At 37.1% G+C, this 25,283-nt stretch overlaps 1 protein-coding gene across 2 annotated transcripts in view; it reads left to right on the top strand.

Moving 5' to 3' along the window:
* PHACTR2 (phosphatase and actin regulator 2) overlaps window positions 1-25,283 on the top strand; it is a 168,203-nt gene that overhangs the window by 83,498 nt on the left and 59,422 nt on the right. Inside the window, exons 4-6 of one of the 2 annotated variants that reach the window (XM_036766345.1) lie at window positions 8,040-8,198; window positions 13,878-14,111; window positions 18,106-18,640. In XM_036766345.1, coding sequence (XP_036622240.1) covers window positions 8,040-8,198; window positions 13,878-14,111; window positions 18,106-18,640 — 928 coding nt within the window. The remainder of the gene's footprint in view (window positions 1-8,039; window positions 8,199-13,877; window positions 14,112-18,105; window positions 18,641-25,283) is intronic. The other variant, XM_036766346.1, reaches the window with a different exon arrangement.

The raw sequence follows: 25,283 nt of genomic DNA, 5'->3' as shown, positions 1-25,283 counted from the left end.
ATTGTGTCCTTTCAGGCCTTTTTCAAAAGAGAGGACAAACATATTTTGAATAAAATAATGTTTTCTCAGAATTCTCACAAATATATATTATTTTTTCATTTGAACATCAGCCCCATAAAACCTTTTGTTAATAATAGTTATGGATTAATTCATATCATCACTAACTTCTTAGTACCTTTCAAGCTATGTTTTCTCCTATTATATCCTACAGCATCAGTCTGTCAGGGGCAAAACAAGCCATCCTGAAATAGTAAGGGTAGGAGGTGCTCCTCTAGCATTAAAAAAAAAAATCAACTTTCAATAGACTGTATTCAGAGTGACTTCTGTGATCTTTTTGGAGGTGTTGGGAAAGGGAGGTATTTTCAGAGTGCAAATTAAGAATCCATTTTATAATGTCAACTCTGAGCTATTAATTTTATCTGCAAAGTCAAAACATCTTCCCTTTGTGCCTTTTTATTTATAAATCTCTAAAAGGAAGACAAAAATTAGAAAATTTACAGTTCAAAGAATAGTCATCCTACGTGGGTAAAGATTAGAAAGGCCACATCATTGTCTTTCTGTCAAAAGAATAGCAGATAAATAGGGAGAGAATTGCCTTTTTCAAAAATAGAATTTAAAAGTATCAGTTTAAAACTGAGCTTAGTATACCTTTGGTTTTTGTTCTCCCATATTTGTGGTGATATTTGCTTGATTGAAAGGCCTCTTGGACCAACTCATACTTTATTTCCCAGAAAGTTTTCTTTGTTTTGCTTTTCCCTTTTAACTTTTGCGTCTGAATATTAAAAGACATAAAAGGAATTTCCACCTAAAAGAAATCATAAGCTGATGTTAGAACTGCCAGAGAAATTGCTGAAGCTTACTTTAAACTTCTTTTCTATGCATATGTGCTCAGGAACATATATTCTATAAAAGATTACCTCATTCCTCAAGGCTCCCTATGGTGACTGGAACAAGCATCAGCCTTCCAGTTTTCAGCCAAGTGCTTGAGAAAGTAGTTTTCTGTCATCTCTCCAACAATAATTATCTTGAGAGTTTCAATCTGTTTTTAGCTCTAGCCCAGAGACTGGAAACTCTGTTCTCTGCTTGGTTAACAGCCTCTTCTTTTCAATGATGAAGACTCACTTACCTTGGTTTTCTTGACCTTCAATAGCACTAAGATATTATGAGAAAAGTTTGCCCTCCTATATAGAGCTTGTGGGATGGGTGTAAAAAAAATTCCATTTGCTAAACTTTGTCTGCGTGGTGACTATTTCTTGCTGCTTCAGCTTGGAGAGTTGTTTAGAGAAAAATTCTTCCAAAGTTTAGTTGTCAATCATCCCCTTCGAAAATATGTAAGGTGGCCTCAGTCTGCTATCTTTAATGCTTTTCTTCTCTATTTAGTGTTAGCTTTTACACTGGGGACGCTTAGGTGTGATTTTTAACCTCTTGAATTAATAATTCTCTTAAACAAATACACTTCTCTTCCCTCCCTTCATCCCCACCGGATGAACCTCTTCAGGTGCCATCACTCCTGCATAACCCCTTACTTAAACATTATTCATGGTGTGGTATCAAGATTTAATCTAAGCTTACACACTTGAGTTTATAATTTTCAATTTCCTATGGATACTAGTTCTGTTCTAAGATTTGCCCTGTGACACTGTCAACTCCTCAGCCAAATCTTTTACTTTCTTTTATTTGGAACATCCTTTCCAATTGACTTTTTATCTCTTCCTTAAATCGCAGAATATTTAGAATATAACTTTACATTTTTCTCAATTCCTCATTTTTCTTGCATATGTAAAACTACATCAGTAACTCCTTTATTTCAAGTTCTAAAATTGCTTTCATTTTTTTTAAAGGATAAGAATTTAGTTTACATGCTCTTACCATATGCAATAGCTTCTGTTTTCTAAGTTAAAAGTAAACCCTTTGACAAACCCCACTGTAATATTTCATTGTGGTGTGGAATTGACCCTGGATTCTTAAAAACTATGCCAGCTACACACAAGCTCTGTCGAGTTCGACCAACTTGGAATGATATTGAATATGAGTGCAGAAATGAAGTTTCTATACTGTCAGAAGAAGACAGTCTAACAAGAGACAGAGGGGTTCTTTACTACAAAATAATGGAGTTTTATTTTGTTTTTTATAGTCTTTAGTCAAGCTTTAGCCTTTTGTGGCTCTCTTGTCCTTCCACAGTGACATTGGCAAAGTGACATAAAAGGAGGTAGAAAATACTAAGAATCACACAGTTTTTTAATCAGTCACGAACATTAACAATTATTGGTTCTCTTAATTTACAGTTTGTGTACAGTGACTAATAAGCTATCCCACCACTGGAGAAACTGACTTTCTTGATTTAAATGAAATAAGACTTGGAAAAGTTACAGCTAAATGAAAGTTGGGTTTACAAATTCTCCGTAAAAGCAATCAATGAAGGAGTTGGCAGAGTTGACTTTGTTATGTGCCCCAAAGCAACAAAAAATGATATTTCATGAGACACTTAGCTACCTCTCCTTTTGTAGTGCTTATGTTGAATATAAGAAATAAACCATAAAGCAGATATTTCTAGTTTATACCCTAATATCCATTGCAGAGAATGAAGTAGAGAAATTCTATGAATAATTTGATAAAATCTACCAAATTAAGTCAATATATACCTTGATATCTGCTAACTTTAATGCAAGATAGGCAGAGAACAGCAAAAATTATACTGGAAAAGGATGTTTTGGACCAAAAAAATAAAGACCAAAGGCTGATAGGCTATTCAAATCTCCTTGTGTATTTTGAATCAAAAGGTTCAAGAAGAGAATCAGCTGTGTGCAAAGATAGATCATCAATTGATTAAAAGTCAAAATCATGCGAGACTTGAAGAAAGGATATTGATTTTGCATGTAGTTATAGCAGTTCCAAACCAAATTATTTTAGCATTTTACTGTGGAAAAAAAATTGGAAATAAGCAAAATGGAAGAGATTAACTGTCACTATTTCTTTAAAAAGTTTTAATAGATGCAAAACAGTTGCCGCAAAAGGAAGCCAGAAGGACCCAGAAACCCTGTAAGCCAACAAATACTTGATTTTTTTTTGCCAAGTAAAGATACACATCGGTTAATGGCAACATTAATTTAGGAGGAGTGAGGATTGTGAGCAACGTAAAACAACAAAAAGTCAGTTAAGGAGAAAATGAACTTACACAAATTTGTCATAGGATCCAATTGTCATGTTATTTTGAGGGCATTTTCAAGATGACACTGTATAGAAAATAATGTGAAATGAAAGAAACCTGTTAATATTTCTAGAATGATCTATTATTAAAAAGAAGAGCAGAGCCACCACATTCAGAGTCTATCATAGAAGTACCCATTGTATTGTGAACATGGACACTGACATTTAAGAAAGTGAAGACAGAAACAACTGCTGGAACTAATAGTGCATCTGGGAGTAATCCCTGCTTGAAGTAACAATTTAAAAAAATGTAAAAGGATTGATTTTTATGCTATCTAAAAACTTGACCTCTAAAAGAATAGAAAAGATCTTATATACTTTCACGCCAAAAGAGACAACCAAGAAAGACATGAGCAACTACCAACCCAAATCTGCCTACATTCCCATCTCTACTAAATCTTTATGAAATTCTTCTTTGCACATAGAGGATATGCCAAATGAAAATATGGGAAGGGAACAGGCCAGCTTTCAGAGATGACTTTTTACAGAAAATCATACTTTTCACAGTCTTATTAATTTTTTAAAAAAGCATTGAACTTAATGTTATAAAATAATATCAAGGAAGGCACAAAATGGAAATATGCTCAATGTGGATCATAAATTTATGGCAGGAAGGGGCCCCTAGAGACTATATGTAGTCCAACTTCCTCATTTTCCAGATAAGAAGCTGAGGCCCAGAGGGGATGAGTGACTTGCCTAAGGTCACACTACAAAAGGGGTCGGTCCTTGCTCCCTTCCTTCCTTCCAAGTAGCAGAATTGAGCAGGAGGAGGAGGAGGTTAGGCTGTGCTCTTTCAAATGGGATGCTTTCAATTATTCCAAACTACTCTCTGCTGTAAAAGCCCGTCTTTTTAACACTATTTTCCCCCTAATGCTATATGATTGCAAATCCTAGAACACTAAAATCTCAGAATTAAAACTAACTGTAGGTAACCCAAAAGGTAGATAGAAAGACACAAGACAAATGAAGGTAGACTGCAGAATATTGGCAAGGATGACTTGTATAAAATGTGTGACGTAAAAGACATCTTCAAGGATATCTATGAATGCAAAAGGATATGGGCTGGTCCCATAATAATGGTGAGTGATGGTGTTTTTGCAAGCTGAATGTTCTACTGGTATCTAAAAGTTTATATCTTTCATTTCATTGAGCTTTTTATGTCACATGTGAAAACACTAATTTTCCTTGCCAAGACATCTTAAATTTTTTCCTTTTTTTTGTTTCTAAATTTAAATACTAGTTATGTAACTCTATGAAGGAATCTGAATTATGGTTTGAATGTAAGATATGTAAAGTTCAATAAAGGCAAACAGTAAAATAGCTTCTACATTTTTTTTTACCACTAACCCAAGGCAAAGAAAAAAGAAAAGTAATTTCAATTTTATTGAATATAAATGAACTACTTTCTGGAGCTGCCCAATCATACAGAGTGAAAACCAAAAGTTTGTAAGCCAACACAAACATATTTGAGGAATAATTTTCTCTTTCCCATTTGAATTTTCCATTTCTATATCATTTATCTTGAATCTAGGTAAAAATATTCATTGTTTCTACTTCATTAAAGAATATGAATCCAAGATTATAAAATGTTATTTATGCTTTCCTACCCTGATCATATTTTTCAATGTTTAGCCTTAACTTGAGTAAATTTATATACAATTCTGCTCTTTCAGTTTTATTCTGGCCCTAGATTATTTGCACTTACAAGTTATATATCTGAATAATGAATGCCTTTTCATTTCTATTTTTTCACTCATGGTATGATTCCCCAGTATAAATTCCATTTTCATTTAATAAAATCTCATTCCCATTTTTATCAAGAAGACCAATTAACGTAACAGTTTGAGGCAAGGTAGCCTAATAAGTTATACATGAAAGTTTAGGAATTAATCACTGTTTCAGTACAGATCATTTCTCACATGGGAGTATCTAAGTTAGAGTAAACACAGCTGTAAGAGTAGCTCATTAGTTTCTTCACATTTACTCAATTAAAGCCATTAACAATGTCCTTTTAAAAATAACAAAGTGCTTTATAAAAGATGGGTTCTTTCCCCAAAATAATTGGAAGTCAGGATTTGCTTTTCCTTAGGCCAACTGGTTTCCATTCCCCAAATCCCTCTTCCATGCACCTGAACTTACGGAACACACTGGGTCGGCTTGAGCCCCACTGCAGCTCAGAGCTCCTGAGCTCAGGCAATTCACTAGCCTTGTTCTCTGAGGCAGCTAGGATTACAGATGTGTGCCACCTCTATTGATGGGCATGGATTTTTAACTTTTTTATGACATATGGATCCTTTGCCCTATCTATCTATCTATCTATCTATCTATCTATCTATCTATCTATTTTTCTATCCATCTATCTGTCATCTATTTATCTAGACTTAGAGACCTTTTCTCAGAATAATGTTTTTCAATTCATAAAGTACATAGGATTACAAAGGAAATCAATTATATTGAAATATAATTATCAGAATATATTTTTAAGTTTATAAATCCCAAATTAATAACCCCATATACAGGTTTGTTATGTAACCTTTTTGGCAAAACTCCACAGATCCTTTGCTTTGGCTTATTTCCCAAAGTTCTTTCTTCCGTGGCTGTTATATAAGAGTTGAGTTGATGTACCCATCTATATTTGTATAGAGCATTATTACACCCAAATGAAACATTGAAATTTAGAATTTCTACCTCTTAATTTTTCTAATAGAATTAGAAGTAGTTTCTATAAAACAACAATTTTTTCCATTAAAAAATGAGGTGAGTTCCTACAAAATCTCATTCATTGCATGAAATGTACAAGCCTTAAAAGTAAAGGCTACAAGAATCATCTTGATCTGACTCCATCTTTTCAAAGTGTTGGTAATAGTTGTGGAGTATTTCTACATTTAACCCTGAACTAGTACATGGTAGATTAGTGGTCTATTCTTGCTTAGAACATATTCATGTAGCACAGATGTCATTATTTTCATTTTATAGAAGGAATTCAGGTAGATATAACATATCCAGGGAATAAGTAATAAATATGGATCTATAACCTAAATCTTCTAACTTGGAAGTCAGGCCTTCTTCAGCAGGAAAGATGCTCATTCTTATAATTATATTTACAGCTTTCATTTTCAGTGGAAGTTTAAAATTCCTCTCATACACACACACATACATACATACACACACAGAGTTTTTAAATGGTTATATCTCTTTGGGGACCTTTCGGTTCTTGTAAACAAGTAGTGGAGCTAACAAATCACAGATCTAATCTTTCAAAGTATGCAACCTGCAAATTGCTCTCTGACACTCATGACTCTGCCACTTTCCAGGACTTATTCTAAACAACTTGGCATCAATGTTGTTTAGGTTGAAAATCCTGGAAGAAGGATTGCCATTCTGTTCTGGATAGTTTGCTTTGGTTTTACCTGCATATGAGTGAAAAGCTGACGATATCTACCTTGAGTGTCTTTTGTTCCATTTCAGTTGGTGCATTCTTTTTCCTGAGCTGGCTGAATGACAGGCGGCTTTGATTAATTTTATACTTTTCTTCAATCTACTAAGCGAATAAACTGATGAGGCAGAGAAAGCCTTATAGGCTTTACAGTGATGTGTTACACCAGTAGAGAAATGTTAAAGAGTGCCCTTCGAATTTTCATGTTAGACACATATCCGTTTGGAATCAGACATAATTTTTTAATTGATGAATTGATGTTTTCCCAACATTTCCATGAATAATAAGCCCACAAACTCTTTTTCCTCTAAATCGAGGATTTGTAATGTGGGGGTCAATTGAAATTCTTTTTTCGCATTTTGATAACTGCATTTCAGTATAATCTATTTCCTTTGTAATTCTATTCATTTTATTTTAAATGTTTGAAAACATTATTATAAGAAGAGATTCATAGGCTTCACCAGAGTGCCAAAGAGACCCTGACACAAGAAGAAAGATTAAGAGCCCCTGCCCTAAATTATCTCAATTCATGAAAAGATCATAATTAAATTGGTGTGAAGACTCCCTCTGTCAATGCAGATATGCAGTTCACCTCTTTCTCCCTCCTTTCTCTGTCTCTGTCTCTGTCTCTCTGTTTAGTTGCTATGGACAAAAAAAAACAACATTGTGATGACTTGGTGACCAACTTTTTTGTCATGATCTCCTGGATACTTGCCTAGACTTTTCCATACTCTTGCCTCTCACTAAACCTCTCCAGCTTGGTAGGAATTGTTACAGCTTGTATTCAGATGGTGTAGTCTTCAAGAATCCAGGGTTTCCTCCATGGCACACTAAGATACTGACGTAGGCCTTTAGCTCACACAAATAATAGTTGTGTTGATGTGCAAGGCTGTCAGAGAAAACCATCCTGATTGAAGAAATTGCTGTTGGAAAATGTTCATGTTTTCCCACTGATAATTTGTCTGCCGTCTCCTCTTGCTATTGATGTATTTGCATTTGTGTTGTATGTTTTAATGTTGATTAAAATATGTTTACTGCATTTTTCAGGTTATTGTTTTCACCCTTCCATTTCCGAGTGAAATAATTTAATAAATGATAGACATTAAAACACCTAAGCTGGAGGGAGTCTCCTTTTCCAAAAATGTTTATAAATAGGCTATTTCCCCAGTGACTTTTAATGGCTTAGATATCATCTTTCTAAGAGCTATGATTCTATAGCCTTTCTTCTATTGCCTGAACTTTCTTAGTAAGACCTAATAAAATAGTAAAAGTTTTTCTTTTTTTTAGGGGACTTTAAAACTCCCCAAAGCCTATAGTATTATACCAAAAATTGGAAAAGCTGATTCTTAAGAAAGCTGTCAAGTTAGACAACTAGGTGTTTCTTTCCCCATTTTAGATGGAGATGTAACTGTAAACTTTGAAAATTCAAACGGGCACATGATACCCATCGGAGAGGAGGCCACACAAGAGGAAAATGTAGTAAAGTCTGAAGAAGGTAATGGCTCTTTGTCTGAAAAAGCAACAACTGTGGAAGAAAAAGCAGAAGATAAGAAAGGTAAACTAAAAAGAAACGCAAGTCCTTTTTCTTCAATACTGCTCAACATTGAGCACTAAATCTTAGGTTGTTGGTATTGCCTCTAAGGTCAGTAGTGGCTCTTGAAGCAAGAGCTGGCTAATACCTAAATAGATAGAGAGCAGATAACTAGAGTTTAAGTAAAAGGCCTCATATATAGCGCATGAAGAAACTCCCCACGTAGTTCCATATGTTTCAAAATGAAATGATAATCTTTCTTACCAAAGAGAAACTTCAGGGTAATTTAATTTCTTTAACGAGTATCAGCATGCTGGGAATAATATCCTTAAAATACAGCCTGCTTTGGGGCAAAGTTTGCTACTACTTATGCCCTTTATTTTAGAAGCTTAGAAAATCATTTTGTTCAAAAATTCTGATAGTATGATCTGAAGAGGTGCTTGTACAACAAACCCTTTAAGATGGTATGCCTTAGAGGCATTGCCACTCAGGGCTGCATATTTTTATGCCAGACTGAAATATGAAATATTTACATCGTACCCATAATATACATAAAACATCTGTTCGCTGCCTTCTCAATAATTACAGTCTCTGTTGTCTCCATCATTCTCAGATCTGCCAATCTGAACAAGAAATCTGGTGGGTGAAGCTTTGTTGTAAGCCTGAGTGAGTCCTGACACAGCTCGGCATGGGACTGCCTCAGGAACAACAGATTGATTGCCTTCAATTCTGGAAGGCCTACCAGCCTTCTTCAAACTGTTCTCTGGGGGCTAAGTAGCAGCAACATGTCAAATGAGGATTGGGCCAGAGTTGCTCTATAGCAGTCTCAAGAATTGAGCCCCCAGGTTGTCAACTACTTCACTCCAATGCCTGCTACTGCAGTTCCTCTCTCCCCTTTGTGGGCTTCCAAATATATCTTCTTAAGATGAGGTGAAAAGGTTAAAAAAAAAAAAGCAGAAGATGGTATCTAGAGCTAAAGCCTTAAAAAAAAATCTACTTTATAACCTCCTCTCAAAATAGGTTTTCCAAATCAAAAGGGAGTCTTTGACTATTCCTTATCTAAGTTTAAACTTTACCTTTAAAACATAGAGGAAGGATCTGTGACTTTGTTGAAAATGAATTGCTTCATTTCACCCTCATGTATCAAGGACAGTTTTCTCAGCCCCTCTCAGATAATCTTAGGAACAGAATATGAGATTTTCAAAAACATTTTTAGTAGTAAAGAACAGTGGAACACAAAGAGTTAAAGCAGTCTGAGGTAAATGGTTGATAGAATTCTCCCAATTGAGATGTGTAGCAGCATATTATTTTTTTTTGAGTCCAATTGTCATGTGTTAACAAACTGTTACACTTCAAATCCATCTGTGACTTGTCTACTGAGAGATAATTTTCACATTCATTAAGCATTTCCTTCATTACATAACAATGTCATCTTTAATGCTTACAGGGTTGTTATGTGGTGTCAGTAGCCCAACTGGCTTGTCTTCAAAGAGGGCTTTTCCTTTATCTCAACATAATGAAAAGTTGCTGACAGCATTGTATAAGTTAGATTTCTGCTGCCTTGACATTCAGAGGCGGGGCGGGAATGGCACCTACGCTTCATAGATAGAAGGATGTTTGGTTATTTCTTATACCTGTATTGTAGTTCAGTCCATCTTGACCCTCAAAGACACCTAGATTGAGTCCTAAACTTGGTTAGTTTGTACACAAAGAGCTAGGATCCTGAATAAATTGGTGAACTGTGAAAAAGAAAATGAGAGGCATTCTTTCTACACTTTGAACACTAGTTAAAAAACAAACTCACCTCTAAATGTTGTTAATTTACTCCATGTTTTAGGACATCAGCACTATGCTTCCTTTTTAGCCTAAGCAAGCATGATTTGTTTGTCTGCTAATAGATGTATTAGATTCACTCAACTATGCTTTCTTCTTTTAAAGCCATGGATATTTTATATATGTATATATATGTATATATATATATATATATGATTATTAGCATATAAATATCTCGGTTGAAATATTTAAAACACCGCTGTCATAGTAGGAAAAGAAATGACATTCATTGTATATAAAACTGGATGGATTGTTTTCACTCTCTTCTGGGGATGGATGTCCTAGTGCAGTGATATTCACTTGGAGGCTCTTAAACCACAAGGGCCTCTTTCACAGCGCCCTTGTAGCTCTTGAATATTTCTGATTTCCACATTGGAGTATTCTGTTATATCAGAGAACTTCTAGAGCAGCTTCTAGACCTTTTTTTTCTGGCATAGACCCCTTTGGCAGTCTGGGGAAACTTTTGGACTCAATATTTTAAAATACATAAAATAAAATATATATTATATTGAAATACAAGTATACAAAAAAAAATCAAATTCCTGGCCCCCAGGTTAAAAAATCTGTTCTATAGAGTAAGGTAGGCAGGTGGTGGTTGTGTAGCTCCTTTGGATGCTAGGGTTACTTTGATTACCACTGGCTTAGTTTCTAGAAAGCTGTCAATCCACTACCATTTTTCTTAACAAATTTACTTTAAAATTGTTTTATGTAGAGGAAAAATTGGTATACAAGCTGCCAGGCAAAATTTGGTTTTATATATCAGGAATCTGGAACGATTTACTTCTCCTCAAGACTTCTTGACGTTTTGAAGAAGTCTCAGCCTGGAGAAGGGGAGGACCTGCCTTCCATATACATTGCTGATAAGTAGCAGTGGTCGTAGCCATAGGTGGTTGGATCCCTTATACTTTATGTCAAAATGATGAAATTTCAGACAACCAGTTTATGTGATATCACTGGATCTGTTTGAGTATAGAATAATACTCTACAATTTTAATTTATTTGTTTTCAGAAAGAAGATTGATTTTTCTCTGTAAGTTGGCAGGCAGCAACTCTTTAGCCAGTCAACAGTATATACTCTGGACACTCTCTAGTTTATTACATTTCTATCTTGCCTCAGACTACTCTAACTCTTGATGGGATGTATATGAAATAGAAGAGTGGCCTTTCTCTTCTTAAAAAAAAAGCATTACACATGCAAAAATACTTAAGGACAATGACAGTGCCAGTATAAACATACAAATGAATGCAGTAAAAGCTGAGCAGATAACCCACTGTAAAAGAGTAAAGTCACAGACTCCACTTCTGATGAGCCTATGGGGACTTTCAACATTGGCAAACCTAGGGTAGTTTGTTTACTTTTTTCCCAGTGGGGATTGTGATTCCGGGATGCTAAAGAGCAAGTGGTCTCCTTGTTCCCAAACCCCAAAGTCTACTTTCTTGAGGATATGACGTTAAAGAAATAGCCTCTGGCGATGAACAGAGAGCTCCCACGAGGAGAAAGATCAAGGCTTTAAATATGTAATATATGTTATAAAAGAGGATTTGCTTGCTTCCAGTTCAGCATTAAGCCTGTATGGCATTCAGCAGCATCATTGTCATCAATAACAAAAGTTTGGTGAGCAGTTTTTACTACCTAAGCACCATGTGAGGTACTGCCTTTGACGGTTTGGATACAGAGAGGGGGGGGTGGTATTTGGCACAGTCTCTATCTCTAATTTGGCAAGCATTTAAGTATCTGCTATGTCCCATGTACTAACCTGGGCACAGAGGATACAATAGCAAAAATAAAGCAGTTTCTGCCTTCAAGAAGCTTACTGAGGAAAAGCAGGTATGCGGAGAGGTAAATACAAATTATTTACAAGATGTGAATATATAAAGAATGGAGGGAGGGAGCCCTAACAACTTCTTATCTAGTCCAGGAGATAAGATACATACATAGAAAGACAATAATACCAGCTTACCCAGTTCTTCCCACATAGCCAGTCCAAGGAATAAGTGTTAGAATAGTTTAAAGGAAGGAATGATCACTATGAACTGGTGTGCTCAGTGAAGGCCTGAACCTAGCTTGGAAACATTAACTGAGTGCCTGTGGTATCCAGAGCACTCTACTATGCTTCTGTGTGAACGGAGTGGGTGGATGGGAGATGGGATGGGGAAGGGGCCACTGGTGCCAAAGAAATAAAAATCATAGCTTCTGTTATTGAGATCCTTATCCTGAATAAAGAACATGAGTTTGTGCACCACATTCACCAGTATATACACTTTAAACAAAGTTCTCTGTGTTAAAAAATTATTTTCTAGTCTTAACAGTCATTGAAAGTCAGAGCCTATAAAGGCATGGTGTCATAACAATATGTTTGTCTTTTATTGGATTTCATTGTTGAACTAAGTCTCATTTAGCCCTCTGGTTCAACTCTTAACAAGTTTTAATATTACGAACAGCTAATGCTAAGGGAAAACCTAGTGAGTTACCCAACAGCAGATTGAAGAGTTCATTTTCAGGGACTCCTTTACCAGCACCAAAAGATTGATCTCCTTTCCACATAGATTCCATTAACGCATCTCAGAGGCTGTTATTTTTAAATGTTGTCATTTTTGTATGTGCATCTTGCCCTGTTGTCATCCCTAAATGGCCTTACTCGGCAAAACAGGCAAGTTAAAAAGTCAGAGGAGGTTATTTTGAAACTGCAGAGTGGTGTGGGGAGGGGAAGCCTGGCATGCCAGGGACACATGTGAAAGTCCTGCAAGTAAAGAGTTGTTTATTCTTAACTGCACAGTGCCAAATCTAATATAGAGTTTGGAGTCTGCCATTCCTTAGGGAGTTATTGATTTTTGTCAGTGCTCTTTGTACTGGAGACCACAATGAGAGTGAGCACAAATCATTTTTAGGTACATCTGGCTGGTGTTCTGTCCAGCAGATGGAAATGCCTTGGAGGAAAGTCCTTAGTGGTACAAGCAAATGGCTTGTTGCAAATCAAAGTGCAGCAGTGTCACAAGCCATAACAAGAAGAGGGGTCATTGCTTCTGCTGCAGAGTGCTTATTCTAAATTCCCAACCTAGAGGCTACCAGCTTCTGCGGTGCTGTGGCATTATTGCAAATAATCCTCAAATCTATATGCACACCAAGCATTGTCATTTTTATTTCATAGAGTTCCAACAAAATACGCTCCATGCACAGTGGGTTTTGTGTCCATGGTTCTGTATTATCACTGCTTTCTTTTTGCCTATTAGGAAAAATAAATATATTTTCAGGCATTTTGGAATGAAATATGATCTTTTCATTGTAGTCTTTCACCATTACATATTTTTTTTTCTCCACAAACATTAATGGCATAACTATTCTCATGTGGGAACCATTGGAATATCCTTGAAGATATAAGAAGAGGTCTTCAGCCTGAAAACAGATGGGGACCACTAGTCTATAGTATACTTATCATACATTAAGATATGCCTTTAATTTTTATTGGGGCAGGGGTGGCATTATTCAATAAAATTGAAAATAATGTGAATGTGAAATACTCCCTGAGTGAATCACTACCACTTTGGGTTATCGATACAGAGTTTCGTTTAGACCTAATCTTGTCATAAAAGTTTATATAAATCCTCACAAGGAATTTGGTAAGTAAATGGCTTTCCTACAACTCTTTTATCCAGAGAGAAATTGAAGTACCCACGGAATGAACCATACTTTTCTTTTGTCTACTAAGTCTTTGCTCTTGTCCCATACATTGCCTGTTACAGAAAAAAATACTTCCTTCTGGCTCCCGAAAGCCAAATAACATCATCTAGCTGCCATCATCTGTCTTGTTCATTGTTTTCATGTGACCTGTGTCTGTATCAGTCGGCTTCTGTTCACTTTCTCATTTGTAGAAAACCCAGAAAACCACTCTGAAACACCGGCACACCTAGTTCCAGCTCCTCCTAAGCCCAAGCCTAAACCTAAACCTAAAAAAACAGCTGTACCTCCAAAAGGGGCCGCTGCTGTACAGGCGAGCCACAAGGGTGATGAAGCACCACCCAGTAAAAAAACCACCAAGCCTTCTGGTAAGCAGCCCCCCATCCCTCCACCCAAGCCGACAAGCCGAGGGGTGAACCGAGAGGTCGGTGAGTACTGCCCCTTTTTTGGTGTGGATGGTGTACATGCATGCCTGGCTCTCAGGAGGGTCTTGGGTGCTTGGCTCTGGGTCTGGCACTAATTGTTTCCTTTAAAGGTAGTGGACTGGTACATTTAAGCAAAATAACAGTGAATCCAATTTTTTTGCACAAAGCCATACATTTTTAATTTTCTTGAAATTGAAATGGTCTTTGTTCTGCAGGCTAAGAAATGTAAACTAATATACTTGAGTTTGCCTAACTACCAGTCCCTTATGTTTAAATTCTGAGCTAGAAGGTATGTGGTTTGCTTGTCTTTTCTTTGAAAATATTTTCATTTCTTCCATGAAAACATGACCCCCACAGTGTAATCTTATTACTTTTACTGTCTCAAAATAATCAAATTAAAAATCCCATGATATACACAAGCCCCCTCCATGCTGTTTTTTGAATTCCATATAGTTCAAATTCCCTTATTTAAAAGCATGCAAGTCTTTTGCTAATAGACATACTTGCTGTCTTTCCCTATTTTTTTTTCTGTGTCCAGGGTATTATAATAACTTCAAAGGATATGTATACTATACCACTTTTCTTCCCAGGAGATAACACTTTGCCATTCATTAGGTTTTGGATATAAACAGTCATTTGGCCATGAGTTGCCTGTGAATATTTTAGTAGAGCATAATGGATTTCATGTACCCAGTATTCAACTTCCCTTGAGGTACAATACAAGGTGAAGTCCGTACCCTTCTTTAAAAAAAAATTATGTATGTATGTCATCTAGCCCTTAGAGCAAATAACTGAGTAGCTTTTTTCTTTGGAATGATTGGGGTGGTTTTTTTCCCCATTTCTTATAAATATAATGCCTAACCCCAATGCTTTAAATCTCTGCAAACTGCTTATACAAATGGATGATTTCCTTTTCTTTGTGTGGTTTTTGTCTATTTGCCCGACCCCCGCCCTGCCCATGCTTTCTGTGTCTCCCTGTCTCTCTCCCTTCTGTATCCTCACACACTTCCCCACCCCCCAGGTTCAATGGCTTGTCTCATTCTCTTCTAATAAACCCTGAGGGGAAATGTCTCAATCTGGCTTGTTTGACAGGCTTTAGGAAGCATTGAATGCTTCATGGAAGGCTTTCCTTCTGGGACCATGAAGGTGTGAAGGTACCCATGTGGGTATTTGTGTGTATTTCCCAGACTGACTTACTAACCCTGGTGGTGGTGGCAGTGTTTGAAGTAAGATGGGTGGGATTCCAAGAGGGCCTTAAACTCTAGTTTTCCTACTCTCTGAGATTAAAATAATACCTGGTCCCATTCCATTCCTTTATTACCTCTGCAGCGCTTACCTTTATCCCATCTCAGAAGAAAAGATTTGTTTAAAGAAATTCATTAGTATTAATATTGTGGGAGTCATGTTTAAACTACTTGACAAAAAAAATTAAGTTGTTGTAGATTATAAATTGGTAGGAATATACTAACTCTGATATTTACCTTTTCTTCCTCCCCATTTCAAGCACAGTCTGTGAATGATTAGAAATCTCCCTGCAAAAAGTTGGTGTTTTATGGAAGGGAAAAGACATTTGCTTTCATGAAGTTTCTAGCCCAAGTGGTAGAGGTTTTGAGTTATTCTTAATACCTGACTTCAGAACTTGTTTTTAGTTTTAAGATGGCATTCCCAGGGGAGTAAGTACTCCAGCCATTTGGACACTCGGTATTGAAAGTGACAGATAATCCTTTAATGTGAATAAGCACATGGTTATCCCAGGAGTGGTAACAGAGTAGTCATCTGAGCTTTTATCTAAGTGAGCCAATGGGCCAACCCTGGGGAGCATCCTTGACTTTTGAAATGTTATTGATGCAGGTTTTTTCAGGTTCTGCAGGCATTTCATTTGCACCTTCTTCAGTCTTTCTGACAAAATCATTTTACTTGGTGGACAGGGTAACATGTGTGATGCTCCAGAAAATGTAGTTGAGCTCTAGCTTTTGCTTTTCAGGCAGGTACGATTGTTATATTGTGTACCCAGCTTGGGGCATGAAGAAGGTGATAAGAATTGCTCACTGTGACTTATTACTTTAATGTAGATCTTATGGTTTTCCACATTATCTGCTTTACCAATAAGCACTGGAGGCACTCGCCATTCTCTCTCAGCTGCCTTGCAAATGAAGGAAGGCAAAACTCTCCCCTAGGTTTTTGTATTACTCTCAGAATTGCACAACTTCAGCATCAGCTGTGGTATTCCTGAAGGAAGAATTGGGTTTTTTTTCCTTCATGACCTCCAAGGGCTTATCTGGACCAACATGGCTTTCATATTTCATAATAAGGAAAGTAAAACACTTGTTTCTATTTTTAATATGACAGGTAACTGATATTTCACCAATTAGAAATCTGTCATAAGGAGCTGGACTGGGATGATCTTGTCTTCATACCCCATGAGAAGACTTTTCTAAGCAATGACTAATGTAAAGATTTTATAGGGTCATGTTTTACCTATTAAAAAAATTATAGTAAATTGGAAATACATGAGTCAAAAAAATTCAAAATAACCTCAATTTGTGATGCTTAGGGGATTTATTGCCTTTATAAAATTTAATGGGAAAGCGATTTGTAAATGCTAAAATGATATTTAAATAGAAGGCATTATTATTGTTGTCTACATAAGTTATTGCTGTTAACTGTACATCAGTCTTATTTTGTCATTAAAGCAACCCCAATCTTTTTTAAAAGGTGTGGAGGGGCTGGGGAGAGCATTTCTGTTTATGGTACAAATCTGAGAGTAACAAAATATCAATGGTGCATTCTATAATCCAACTTTCTCAACAGTTTGCACTGGATTTCCCCTACCAAGATGTCTAAATATCATGAAAATGTCTTCAAGGGGGTGTGGGGGGGTGGAGGGGCTGTTGGTTTTGTTCATCATCCCGTAATCATCTTCCCAGTGTTCTATAGTAAGAGTAATAGTCAGCATTTATATAGCACTTTAGTTTTGCTGAGCATTTTACAAACTCTTCACAACAGCTCTGGGAGGTAGGTACTATTATTAGCCCCATTTTTACAGAGGGGGAAACTGAAGCAAAAAGAGGTTAAATGACTTCTCCAGGTAGTAAGTGTCTGAAGAAGGATTTGAACTCAAATCTTCCTGATTTCCAATCCAGCGCTGTATCTACTGCGCCATCCAGCTCCTGTACTAATTTAGAACAGGTGAGCTTCTACCGGTTGGTGCAGGAAAAGGCTTACCTGTAGATTCCCTCGGCACAAAGGCAGAGTCAGATAAAATATTTGCTAATAAATTAGTGCTTATCCCAAGGAACAAATACAAACATGTAAAATTGCAGCAGAAGAGATTTGTGGGAATGACTTATAGATTATAAGAGTTTTAAGACACAAATGTATTATGCAGGAAACAATGGAATTTTCTGTGTAGAATTAACGAAAGCGATTGGGTGAAGGCCAATTTTTCCAGGAATAGTTCAAATAAATCAGTCTTGACCAGAGGCAGGAAAATAGAGCACATACAATCTTAATATAGACTTAAGAATTATTATTATAATATTACCAATTAGATATTTTGGAAGAGAAGAGTAATCAAAGTAACATTTCTGGAAGGCATGAAAATGGAAGGAAGGGTCTAGTTGCTTCAGCCATCAAAGTGTTTGTAATTTATGTCATCAGGAACCAAGAAAGGAAAGATTTCTCCTTTTCATAGTTAGGGCATGAGTATGGAATCTCTATTCTTCAGATATGGCCACATGCTTTCATATATTCTCACTATGTGTCCCCTTGGAAAAGAAGTATTTTTTTTAGTGGGTAGGCTTTTGATCAGAATCATAGGGACAGCTAACTTGTTGTACTGCCTTATGGTAGTGTACTTGCTACCTACACTTGCATTTTAAGTAGTTTTGCATTTTCAATGAATTTTCCCCAAACATCAGTGAGAACTACAATTCAGGCTCTGTACTAGGAAGTTATCTTGAAGAAAAGGTTAATACCAAATTTCTTCTTATTTTAGCTAGTTCCTCTCACTTGAAAAAAGCAACTGTGTCCAAGTCATCATCTTCACCATCAACTTCAACCACCTCATCTCGTTCCAAAGCTTCCAAGGAACCAGCTTCCAGCAAAACAGCTGCAGCAGGGACTTCACGGAGCAAGAAGAAAGCAGGCAAACAATCAACCCCCCGCCCACTTCCAGAGAGAGCGGTTTCTGCCACATCCAACCTCAAGGGAGAGCCTTTAGAAACCAGAGTAGAAAGTCTGAAGTCAGAGGAGCCTCCCCCCATTTCAGAAGGGCAGAATACAGACCTACAGAATAAGTCAGTAGTCCCTCCTCCACCTGTAGCACCACCTCCTCCTCCACCAGCTCCTCCTCTTCCTCTGGAAAATCAGTGCATTAATGTGTCTGATATTCCGGCTGTCACCATTAGTGAAGGGGCCAGCCTACCTGTCTCTGCCTTAGACTTGGATCATCTTAAGACAGAAGAGTTGACAGAGAGAACCACTCTTCCTTCAGATACCAGCTTGGGTGTTAACAGAGAAAACACAAAATGGTAGGTTTGCAGCATGAACATCAACATCTTTTGTACAACTCTATGCTAAAAAACAGCAAACCATTTCTGTTTGAATTGAATTGAATCCAAGAATTTAATCTAGTTAATGTCAGGAATCTGTGAGATGTGTACACAAATGATGATAACATCAATTAAGCCTAGGGAGGAATAGAATGGCTATAATGGGTTATCATAGATATTATCATCTTCATAAATTACGATAATAGCTAACATTTATATAGTGCTTACTATTACATTGTACACATATTTACTGAGACATTATAATGGCTCACATACAGGGTGTTCTAAAAGTCTTAGTGTAGTTTTAAGCTATTAAAACTTCAAATTGCACTAAAATTTTTGGGATGCTATGGGTGCATATAAACACACATAAAAATCATAGGATTTTATAGTTGGAAAGGATTTTAGAAACCAGCTAGTTTAAACACATCATCTAACAGATGAGGAAACTAAAGGCCAAACTTAGGACATGATTTGACCAAGGTCATAATGGTAGTGCTATAAAATTATTAAGAACATCAAATATTATTTTATATTTAAGCTTATTTTATCTTCACATATGATAAGTAGTATGAATACTATGGACCTTATTTTATATACAATAAAACTAAGGTTTAGTGAATTTATATCATGGACCTGCCGACATATGCACATACTCTGATGCTATGGTTGGGGTCTACTCCTTACCCTGGGTATTCTCCTTTACCATTTGGAAGCTCTTGGTGGCTCAGAACTGCACAATTTAGATCTCTCACATCTTAGCGAGTTTTTTCGTTACTAAACAAGAATTATTCTTTGTGGATTGGTGCTAAGATTCAGAGCACACACAATCTAGCCACAAATGGCAGGATTGCCTGACCCTGTGACTCCTTGAGTTTTTTTCCCTCATTCTCTGGGAACTCTTCAGGGATCCATACTAGAAAACCACCAAAAATTGCTGACCCAAAAACATAATGCATACTGACTTTCATTCTCTTAACTTCTATCTAGACAAATTAATCACTAATAACTAATTCACACCACTAGTCATTCTACCTCCAAGCACAGCAATAATTCAATCCAGAAAAATTCTTATTTAAACTCCATCCCCACCCCCTATCCAATAACCAGTTTTCTTAAGGGATGCTGACCCAGGTCCCTTTCTAGCCTTTTGGGTGGAGATAGTCACTACTGATAGCATCAAGCTTTCTTCACATCAATCACATGATGCTTACCTCTTCAGAGTTAAGGACCTAGGTGACCTATCCAGGGTTACATACCTAGCCAGAAGGAGAAACTACGTCTTCTCATCCCAAATCCACAATACTTCTTTTTCTTACCAAATTGATAGCCCCTCAGTAGAAAAAAAAATATCATTCAGGATGGGCTTAAAATAACAGACAAAATTATAAAACAGTGAGAAATACTCTTGGGATTAAAGAACTTTTTTTAAGTTTCTCAATTGCAGGATAAATAATCATGGAATAATTAGAGAAGAGAAACAAATGTTGAATTTCCAAAGGAATAAATTCATGTAGGGCTGGAGGGAGTGGAGCAGTACAACTGTACATCCTGTCATGGAAAAATATAGGAGAAAATGATTTGAGTGTCAGAGTGGTCCATTAGTTGAATATCAGTGAACTAAATAGCTTCCTTGAAAAGCTGAATATATGGTTAGACTGTGTAAACTAGATTTAAGTGAAGTGTGGTGACAAAATATTCACCATTTTTGCTGAGGTCTGAATAAAAAGAGATGGATTTAAAGATTTTTGTTCCTATTAAAAATAGTGAGTATATTCATTTGGAAACTATGAAATCACTTTCCTTAAATTTCTGGAAGACTAGAAAAAAACATGTTAGTCAATTTGAAAAAAAACAACTTGCTGAATATTTGCTGTGTGTAACAAATAGTGTGTGCTGTGGAAGCTGCTGAGAAGTATTTCTTTGCCCACATGGAGCTCAGTGTCTGTTTGAGAACAAAGCATCTCTGCATATAAAAGCTAATATACAAGGTAGTGATCGTCCAGTGAACAATGATTTATTAAGGCCTGCTAAGTACTGGGGATAGACAAAATGAAACGGTCCTGACTTTCTCAGAGTTTAAATTCTAGTGGGGGAAATGAAACATACACATAAAATGTGTGAGCAAAATATATGCAAGAGAAATGTCTGTGTGGTGCTGATTAGTGCAAATGTAGGTGCTCAGATGAAGGAAGAGGTATCAGTAGGTGCTGTAGGGATCAGGGAAGAATTTGAGTTTGGAAGTAGAAAGTGAACAATAAGTAAGATAAGTAGATGAGGGGGAGGAGCATTCCAGGTAGCTGAAGAAGCCTGAGCAAAGAGGCAGTGCCAAGACTCCATGCAGAGAGCAGTGTGCTGGGAGCCTAGAAGCCTTGGGATCTATTGAGTCCTTGTTCTGCTCATTGGGCAATCAATCAGTACTTACTATGTGAACTGTTTCTTCACCTCTCTAGGTCCCATTTCTCAGAAAAAATAGGGTTGCATGAGATCATTTATAAGTTTACTTCCAGTTCTAAAGTTCTGTGTTTCCAGTAATAAGTAAGCCAGTCTTGTTGGAGAGCTGAGGATTAGAATAAAGGAGTATTACTGTTGTTCAATTATGTTCAACTCTTCCTGGCCCCATTTGGGATTTTCTTGGCAAAGATACTGGTGTGGTTGGCCATTTCCTTCTCCAGCACTTTTTTGTGGCCCCATTTGGGGTTACTGGAGTGGTTTGCCATTTCCTTCTCCAACTCATTTTATAGATGAGGAAACTGAGGCAAATGGAATAAAATGACTTGCCTGGGGCCACACAGCTAATAAGTGTCTGAGACTAGATTAGAACTCAGGAAGATGAGTTTTCCCAACTCCAGGCCCAGCTCTCTATCCATTGTGCCACCTAACTGCTCATCTAGAAGAGTACTGGGAGATAAAATGAGCCAGATTGGGGAGGGTCTTGGTTGAGTGCCAAGCTATCCTGTATTTTTATGAATGATTTAGTAAGCAAGGAGACAGAACAATGGACGAACCTAATTGAGACTTATCTTGTTCCCCTGAGTGGGAAGTAACTACAAAGGATATAGTATGATACTCATTTATTTTTAGTGAACTTCCTGCTGTAACCAAGCCATTTTCAGTGTTTAAAACCTTTTTGCTTTCCTATTTTTTCTCCCTTTCTGCTCATCTAAAAATCAATTTCACAGGGGAAAGGGATTTCGAATTGGAATGGACCTAAAAGTGATCTGGTACAACCCTAGGGAACTGAGGATCATTGAGGTGCAGTGATTTTCCAAAAAACACATAGGTGGCAAACAACAGAGTTATGATTTTAACTGAGGTCATCTGACTCCAAATTAGTCGGTCAATAAGTATTTATTAAATTTATACTATGTACCAGGAACTGTGCTAAGCTCTGAGGATAGACAAAAAGGCAAAAAGATAGTCCCACCCCTTAAGGAGCTTACAATTTAATGGGGTAGACAACAAACAAATATATAGGAACCATTTATTTACAGAATAAATAGGAAGTTAATTAAGAAAGATAAGACATTAGAATTAAGAAGGATTGGTAAAGGCTTTCTGTAGGTGAAATTTTAACTAGGACTTGAAGGAAGCTAGGGAAGGCAGAGATGAGGAAGGAGAGCATTCCAAGCAAGAGGGACAGCCATAGGAAATGCCCAGAGCCAAGAGATGCCTTGTCTTATTTGGGAAACAGCAAAGGGGCCAGCGAGTATCACTGGACCAAAGAGGACGTGTCAGAGAGTAAGGTGTAAGAAGAAGGCAGCTAGACAGCACAGGGGGTAGAGTGCTGTGCCTGGAGTCAGAAACACTCATCTTCCTGAGTTCAGGCCCTTACTAGCTCTGTGACCTTGGGGAAGTTATTTCATCCTGTTAGCCTCTGCTGTGTGACCCTGGGCAGATCGTTTAACCCCATCTCCCTCAGTTTCTCATCTGAGAAGGAAATGACCAACCACTCCCGTATCTTTGTCAAGAAAATCCCAAAAATGGGGTCACAGAGCTGGGTGTGATTGAAATAACTGAACAAAGGTGTAAAAAAAACTGGAAAGATAGGGAGAGACTAGATTTTATAGGATTCGAATACCAACTAGATGCTTTTGTATTTGATCCTGGGGCTAACAGAAAGCCACTGGAGTTTATTGGGTATGGGGGCGAGACTTGTGGCAGGCAGACCCACCAGCGGGCTGTTGCAGTAGTCCAGGTGTGAGGTGATGAGGGCCTTCACCAGGGTGGTGACAGCATGAGAAGAGAGAAACATCAAGAGATGTTTCAAAGATGAAATCAACAGAACTTGAATGAGAGACAGTGAGGAATTGAGGGTTACGGCTATTGCAAGCCTAAGTGAATAGGAGGATAGTATCGTCCTTCACCGTAATAGGGAAGTTTGGAAGCAGGGGAGGGCTTAGGGTGAAAGATAATGAATTCTGTTTTGAACATGTTGAGTTTAAGATATCTACTGGATATCCAATTCAGGATATCTGAAAGGTAGTTGGAGATTTAGGGCTGAATAAGTAGATTTGAGAATTATCAGCATAGAGATAATAATTACATCCTCTGTTATTTCCTCCACACTGGGCTGCTTTTGTTCTATTTTATCCTAAGCAAATTATTTTGCTTTGAACTGGACTAAAAAGTAAGATACAGACAAGTCTTAGTTTTTCATTTGCCAATACTATAATTTGCACATTATCCAGATTAGGGACTGCTACTTTTCTCTTTTGTTTTTAGCCTTTGGGGCACCATCATCAGAAGATACACAGGTAAAGAAGAAGAAGAAAGGGATAGAAATAAAGAGTGAATCATAATTTCATTGATATAGAGAAGCTGTGGCTGGGGAAACCACTTCTACCAATGCATGGTAGCATCTAGCACTGTGGTTTACAGTCTTAGAGAATTGCCAGAGCACAGAGAAGTTAAGTGACTTGCCCATGGTTACACAGCCAGTGTGTGGCAGAAGCGGGACCTGACCCATGGTCTCCCTGGTTCTAAAGCCCGTTCTCTATCCATGGTACTACACTGCCTCCCTTCATTCTTCCATGCATCCTTGCATCATTTCATTTTGTAATATTTGGCCTTTCTAACAAGACATTTGGAAAAATACATCAAAATTAAGGGCTTCTGTTCTTTTTTTATTTATAAGAAACACTAAAAATGCACAGGATTTTTAAAACCTGTGGATTTCTTTCCTCTTTGCTGCTTCTCTCCTCCATTAGTAATGATTATGGAAGTCAGTTATGTCTGACTTTGTGACCCCATTTAGGTTTTTCTTGGCAACAGTATTAGAGTGGTTTGCTATTTCCTTCTCCAGATCATTTCACAGATGAGGATACTGAGGAACATAAGGTTAAGTGACTTGCCCAGGGTCATGCAGCTAGTGTCTGAGGCCAAAGCTACCTAGCTTTGGAAAAATACATCAAAATCGGGACTTGAGTTCTTATTTTTACCTATGAGGAAAACTAAAAATGTAAAGGATTTTATAATAGGTGTTTCTTTACTGCTTTTCTCCTCCATTAGTATTGATTATGGGATTAAATTTTACCAAAGCATATATTTAGCCTGAGTAAGAAAGGAAACGTGATATAGCCCAAACTCAGAGACTCCAAATAATTAAGACAGGGTTTGAAGTTTGAGAAATTAGACTGTGTACTTCTTACTTAAGCATTCTTAAAAATAGCAGCTTGACAGAGTTAACACATTATCAGAAGCACCTAATATTCCCTGTGGAGTTTATAGGATAATAGATTTACAGCTCTCTTCCACTCTGGGAGAATCTGTCTCAGAGTCTGGATTCTCTGATTCTAAGCATGTTCATATTTCTTGGGTTTCAAAGACTATGCACAAAAGCATTTTATATTCTTATAGGTAGTGCTTAAGAAAGATGTACTACTAGGGGAGCAGAAGGCAAAAGGGATGACAACATTGCTCTTCAGCTAAAATATTTGAAGGATTATTTCTCAAAGTTGGTAGCCATCTGTTCTCTATCACCACTGAGGATGCAATCAGAATAGGGCTTAGCCATGATATTAGAGGTGTAGGCTCATGTTAACAAAGAATTTCCTGACTGTGAAGGTTACTATAATAGAGTGCTAGATTTTAAAAATAAAATTTTTCATTTCAAAGGTTTGGTTTAGATTTAGTCTTTGCAAAACAAATAGAAATGGAGTAGGTAACTTCTGAAGTTCCCTTCTAGTCATATGAACATTACTATCAGATTTTGAAGCTCTGGGGTTGATAAATTCCGGGGTTCCAGTATAATGGTCTAGATATGGATTTAGGCTCCTTCTAAGTAAAATTGTATTTTTTGTCATGCTACCTTCCTCAAGGCACCAGGAAGGGCCTGCCTGAAGGATTTAAATAGTGGTTAGACTTAGATTATTTGTTTAGGTAACAAAAGATAACTTTTGTCCCCATTAGATTGAAAGCTCCTTGAGGGCCTCTTTTTGCAAAGTGCCTGACACATATTATATTGTTGTAGTTGAGTTGTTTTAGTTATGTCCAACTCTTTGTGACCCCATTTTGGGGTTTTCTTGTCAAAGATCCTAAAGTGGTTTGCCATTTCCTTCTAGCTCATTTTACAGATGAGGAAACTGAGGCAAACAGGGTTAAGTGACTTGCCCAGGGTCAC

This window comes from Trichosurus vulpecula, chromosome 7, assembly GCF_011100635.1.
Source record: "Trichosurus vulpecula isolate mTriVul1 chromosome 7, mTriVul1.pri, whole genome shotgun sequence".
NCBI classification, from domain to species: Eukaryota; Metazoa; Chordata; class Mammalia; order Diprotodontia; family Phalangeridae; genus Trichosurus; species Trichosurus vulpecula.
The sequence above is the reverse complement of the archived record's forward strand: the minus strand, read 5'-3'. Positions and strand labels throughout refer to the sequence as shown.